At 33.1% G+C, this 6,214-nt stretch overlaps 1 protein-coding gene across 1 annotated transcript; it reads left to right on the top strand.

The window, feature by feature from the left end:
* Positions 1–3,584: 3,584 nt before the first annotated feature.
* On the top strand, positions 3,585–5,700 carry LOC120088603 (myb-related protein 308-like). The gene is made up of 3 exons (XM_039046013.2): positions 3,585–4,192; positions 4,281–4,410; positions 5,154–5,700. Exons 1-3 carry the CDS (start codon positions 4,060–4,062, stop codon positions 5,560–5,562), a joined length of 672 nt encoding a protein of 223 aa, XP_038901941.1. The 5' UTR covers positions 3,585–4,059; the 3' UTR covers positions 5,563–5,700.
* Positions 5,701–6,214: the final 514 nt, after the last annotated feature.

Raw genomic sequence — 6,214 nt, 5'->3', positions numbered from 1 at the left:
TTAGTTAACGAATGGGGGTTAGACCGGTCTAATGGGTTTAGCCAATTAATCTCGGATTGTTGGAGCCCATGATCTGTAGGTCCGCGAGGTCCCCCTACTAGCTCGTAAATGGATAAACTCTAGAATAGTGTGATAAGTTAATTTGAAATGTTTAAATTAGAATTAAATGAATTTGGAGAAATAATATTTAAATATGATTTAAATATTTGAAGATGGAATTGTGTTAAAAATTAATTTAATATTTGATATTAAATTAATTAGACTTATTTAAATTGTTTAAATAATTATTTATTAATTTTATTAAAGAAAATTAATTTATGAAATTAATTTTATAAAATTAATTATATTTTCAGTTTTATTAAATAAAATTGATTTTTGAAATCAATTTTGATAAAATTTAAAAAGAAGAAAAAAACACAAAGTTGGAAAAATTGATTTTCCATTTACTTCATGAACTAGCTCACCAACAACCCACTTTAACTCTTCATTAACTCCAAGAATGAGGTGCATCTCATGCAACAAACTTCTTTACATGAATGTCTGCAATATATAGAAGATTTAGGAGTATTTTGGAGGAGGGCAACCGAACAAAAAATTTTGAGAAAAAATTGAGAGAAGAAGGGTGTTCTTCTACATGGTTGCTGCTATGAGTTTCTCCAAATTCCCTTAATTCCAGCTTATTTTGAGTCCCACTACTCAATCTTAAGTTCCAAGAGGATAGTAGAGAAAATCTTGGGGTGGTCTACAACAAGATCCTGTGGAGATTTGCAGCTGAATCAAAGCTTAGAGGAAGTTCTTCAAAGGTATGTCATGAAACTCATTTTTTCCTGTTGAAGCATGTTTTCTTTTCTGCCAAAATTAATGAATTAAAGTGCTTATGGATCCTGATTTCTTCGCTGCACATTGGTACCTACCAACACCTTGGTAGGACACCAAAGGGTAAAAAAGTGAAAAAATCTAGGGGATCATTGTCCAGTGCATCTTCAACAAGAATTATAGAGGGACAACAACAAGATAGACTTCTTATAGGCTAGATTGGCTAGATTGGATGAACAAGACGCCAAAAGACAAACTGAGATGGAGGATATGAAAGCTATGCTCTTACAACTCATGAAAGATAGATCGAACTAGGTATGAACTCTTCGACTTTCGTAGTAAACTTAATTGTAAGATTGTGTATGCTGTTATCCTGCAGTTATGGTAACAACATAAACGTATAGTTATGTAAAGTATAGTTAATGTTGTTATCCTAAAGTTGAGTTTGAATTTCATTTTATGCTAAATTAGATGATTGTGTATGTTGTTATCCTGCAGTTATGGTAACAACATAAACCTATAGGTGTTTCGGTTGATTTGTATATTGCGATTGATGATTGTGTAACTTAGTTTGATTGTGTAAGTTAGTTTGTTTCAGTTGATTATGTAAGTTTGTTTGTTTATTACCATTGAGAATAATTTTGGGGGTGGGGGATGGGGAGGTGTTTTAGTTGATTGTGTAAGTTAGTTTGTTTGATTGTGTAAGTTAGTTTGTTTCAGTTGATTGTGTAAGTTAATTTGTTTATTACGATTGAGAATAACTTTGGGGGTTGGGAGATGTTTCAGTTGATTGTGTAGGTTAGTTAGTTTGATTGTGTAAGTTAGTTTGTTCCAGTTGATTGCATATCTATATTTAAGTACAAGTATGTTAAGTTTAAGTTATGAATGAGTTGGCTTGTTGGTTTGTTGGGTTTATGATTGAGGTAAGTTGGTTTCTTGGTTTGTTTATGATTGAGTTATTGGTTTGTAGGTTTGTTTATGATTGAGGTAACTTGGTTTGTTTAGTTGAGATTGGTATATTATTGAGCATTAAACTTATTTAAATTTGTATTTTGTAGGTATTTTGAGATTTTTGTTGAAGATACATCTCTCGGCAAGAAGCGTATTTAGATTGTACTTTGTTATCGTGTAATTGTGGATGTTATAGAATTCGTGGATTAAGGTTGTACATTCAAACGTGTTTTCAATATATTATTAATCTATTATGGACATTTACTTCATTTTGGCAATCTTATTTTAGTTGATTGACATTTATAAGACTCAAACAAGTATGACATTTAGAAAGAAAAACATATCTAAAAAAAGAAAATAAATTAACAGATTTAAATAGATATTTAAATCTATTTATTTATTTCAAGAAATTCCGACGGCATGGGATCAGGCAAAGAACTCCCGATGGTGACTTCATATCGTCTGGATTTAATGATATCTCGACGGTGTATAGAGACCGTCGGGATAAAGACATAGCCCGACAGTCATTAACGTCGGGCGTTAGATATCTCTCGACGGTCCACGTCACCATCGACCTAAAATAAAATGCCCGACCACAACCCAACCGTCAAGATAAAAAAAAATCCCAACGGTTCAGAAGACCATCAGGCTTATCTATAAATACCGACGCTTGGCCATCGAGCGAAAGAATAAATTTTGATGGTCGGCCGTCGGGCTAACGTATAAATTCCGACAACTGACTGTCGGGCGTTGTCCCTTTTTCTCGACGGCTTTCTTCAGGGTTGAAGGAAAAGCCCCACTCTTATCCATCGAGATAATTCTTTTCCCCTACAACAGGGTTTCCTAACCGTCAGGAAAGGTTTCCCCGACGATGGTACCCCGACAGTGTTGCCGACGACTTCTTTACCATGGAAAAGGTTGTCTCGACAGTGTTTTTAACTTATCCCTACGCCCGCAATCGTCGGGATTCAACCAAATTCTTGTAGTGAATGTTGAAATCAAATATTTATAAACCAACTAGTTACATAAAATCCACTGCACACAAGAGTTTTCTCACAGTTTTAGGAGTTATCAACGGTTACATTATCATGTCTTGTAGGAAATGCATTCGCATTTTGGAAAAATAACATAATTCTTATATATACATCCAAATATGTCAAATTCATTCCAAAATTGACATTTTTACAACCAAATACATTAAATATAAAAGAGTATTGAGCATATATTTTTCCTAGTTTGATCGTTAATGGACCAATCACTTACATTAATTTATTTTAACATACTGAAATATAGAATAAACATATGAGCTATGTATATGTGAAAATAGTAGTAAAACTACCGATTTATCACTTACGCGTTCTCTTACTCGATTCAAACACTTTGAAGGAAAATCTCACTTCACAACTCTATCTCAATGGTGTTACCCCTTTAGTAAAGCTATCTCTAGTAAGAGTGTGTTGTGAAAAAGTAAAAAGTGGATAGTAAAAAGTAGGGAAGAAAATTTGAATGTGGGTTAGTTCCTTTTGGATTTATCCTCCTTAAATTGATGGGGACTTTGTGGAGCAAACTCAACTCTAAACCTTGGCCTTGATTTTACCTTCTAGAAGGCACAACTCAACATACCTCCACTTTTTTCTTCCTTTTTCATTTTCCCTCCTTAAATAAAACAAAAAACATATGGTAGAGAAACAATGTTTTAAAATAAAATATATTATGGTTGGAATGGAATCAAACCCCAAAGCTTTGGTGGGGCCACCCAGTTCTTCTTCTCCTTCTAGGTGTTTTTATTTATTTATGTGCCCTCCCAAATTTAAAATATGCACCATACCATTTCCTTTCCAGTCCTTTGACTCCACTTATTTAAAATGAAATTCTCAAACTCCTCAAATATACAGAAATTAGAAGGATGGGATTGCAATTGAAAAATAAAAGAAGCCCCAAAGAGCAAAAAAAAGAAAATAAAAAAGAAGAAGAATTTAGAGCCACTCAATCCATCTCACCAACCCGGTCAAACGTTCTCTTGTGTCTAAGATGCTGCCCGCTGCCCGCTGCCCGCTGCCCAAGAATAACAACGTTATAGAAAGAAAGTCCCGAGTCAATTGCTTGTTTTCCTTTACCACCTCTCACCACACCTCACCTCCATATATAATTATTAAATTAAAATAAAATGGTCTCTCTTTTACCAACTCCCTTTAGCTATTAGCTTCTCCATTATTTCCATATATTTCTTCCCCTTCCCTTGGCTTCCTTCCATTAATCCATAGTACTGTGTGTTTCTCACACACTCTCTCAATGGGCAGATCTCCTTGCTGTGACAAACAACACACCAACAAAGGTGCATGGACCAAAGATGAAGACCAACGCCTTATCAACTACATCCAAATCCATGGCGATGGTTGTTGGAGATCTCTCCCGAAAGCCGCCGGTACGGCGTCGTCCAGATATATTCAAACTTCTTACTTCTTTTCTATTCTAACTATATATAATCATCCTTTCTTATCGTTTATAAATAGGATTGCTTCGGTGTGGCAAGAGTTGTCGGCTTCGATGGATCAATTATCTCCGTCCAGACCTTAAGAGAGGAAATTTTACTACTGAGGAAGATGAAATCATCATCAATCTTCATAGTCTACTTGGTAACAAGTGAGTATTTCTAACTCTATAATAATACTTTCTTTTCTTTTCTTTTTTCACTTTGGTTGCTATTTCAATGTCTTTTGGTTAATTTGTGTTTAAAACTCTTTTCGTTTGTATGTTTTTAGTGTATATAAATTTTGAAAATGTGCAGAATTATGTTAAATTTGCTAATAACATTAATATGGTTGGATTTGGATTGATTAGAAAAAAAATGTTTTTTTGAAAAAAATGTTTTTATTTAAACACTTTTGATTAAAAAAAATATTTAAAATGATTTGAAAAGTTATTTGAAGTAGTTATCAAATACTTAAATAAAGTTGATTCAACTCATTTCTTTTTAAATTAAAAAATATATACTATTCAATGTATTAGAAATTATATGAAATAAAATGATAATTAGACAAAAAAAATTAATTTAAAACATTGGTCATAAATTAATTAATATTAATTTATATTCAACTTAGTAAGTGGATCATTACAACTAATTTTATGATTTATAAACATATTATCAAGTACATCTCAAATAATTATTTAAATTAGAATCCGAGTTTTAGGTTTTGAATCTGCTAACAAATTCATATATATATGTAAACATGAAATACAACTCTATTTTTATTCAATTCCTTATTTTCAAATGTGTTCAAAATACCTAGCTAATATGGCCTAGCTTTTTGTTTCTTTTATTATTTTTTTTTTTTTTGTTTAGTAGTAAATTGATGTGAGGAGAATTTCTAATATGATTAATATAGGTGGTCTTTAATTGCGGCACGGTTGCCTGGGAGGACGGACAACGAGATAAAGAACTATTGGAACACGCACATCAAACGCAAACTCTACAACCGAGGAATCGACCCTCAAACGCATCGTCCACTGGTGAATAGTAGTAGCACCGGCGACATTGACCGACGACGGGAAGATTCAAACAGCAACAGCAGCAACAGTTGTTTGACGACGGAGGTTGAAGAAAACCCACCATTGAATCTAAATCTAGAGCTCTCCATTGGCCTTCATCCCCATAACCCAATCACCAAAAACCCCAAACGAAATGGGGAAGCTCCTGTTTTCTTCCAATTTTGTGCACCACAAACAGAATTAGAAACTGAAACTTCCTCCTCCACCCCCCATCTCTTTAGATATTACACATCATCCCCTTCTTAACATTTTAATTTATATTTATCTCCACATTGCCTCACTTTTTCATTTCTCAACTTACTTACCCTTTTGTGATCATTTCCCAATAACTATAATATGGTTTATTAGAGATATAATATATATATGATCCATATATATATATAATTTTCATGTTGAGGAATGATGATTGGTTGTTTGGTTTATTTTCAATTATGAAAATAAGTCATTTTAGGGGGGAAAAATGAAAGTGTTTGGCAACTACTCAAAATAGTTTTTTAAACATTTTCAAAGTATATTTAAACAATTTTTATAAAAGAGTTTAAATAAAAATGATTATTGTTGAGGATAAATTGTTCTGCTGATATGCGTTAATTGTCATGCGTTGATGGTCATGCGATGATCATGCGTTGATATGAAGACTATTATGTGTTAATTGTGTATGTGATGACCATGCGTCATGTCATAAGTTTTCTTACTCTCTCGCCAAGTATAACGAGATCGCAAGTTTCTCGGGATGATCTGATGTCTAACACAGGGACTTGCAACTAAAAGATGATTGTAAAGTAATGCGTTTGAGGCGGAGAATAAAAATAAAAAGAAAGAAGTTGATTAACTATGTCTACTCCTACTCCTAGTTAAACAGACTGAGTAATTGAAGTTTGACTATGGGAATCGGTAG

The sequence above is a fragment of the Benincasa hispida genome, chromosome 10 (genome assembly GCF_027475165.1).
Source record: "Benincasa hispida cultivar pf3 chromosome 10, pf3_genome.v1.1, whole genome shotgun sequence".
In the NCBI taxonomy this organism is placed as follows: domain Eukaryota; kingdom Viridiplantae; phylum Streptophyta; class Magnoliopsida; order Cucurbitales; family Cucurbitaceae; genus Benincasa; species Benincasa hispida.
This window is presented reverse-complemented; position numbering and strand designations above follow the sequence as displayed.

Bases quoted from the DNA above. Each gene is read 5' to 3' on its own strand.
- LOC120088603 (XM_039046013.2), top strand. From the start codon at position 4,060: ATGGGCAGATCTCCTTGCTGTGACAAACAACACACCAACAAAGGTGCA. The intron at 4,193-4,280 runs GTACGGCGTCGT...GTTTATAAATAG, and splicing joins ATCTCTCCCGAAAGCCGCCG to GATTGCTTCGGTGTGGCAAG. The intron at 4,411-5,153 runs GTGAGTATTTCT...TGATTAATATAG, and splicing joins CATAGTCTACTTGGTAACAA to GTGGTCTTTAATTGCGGCAC.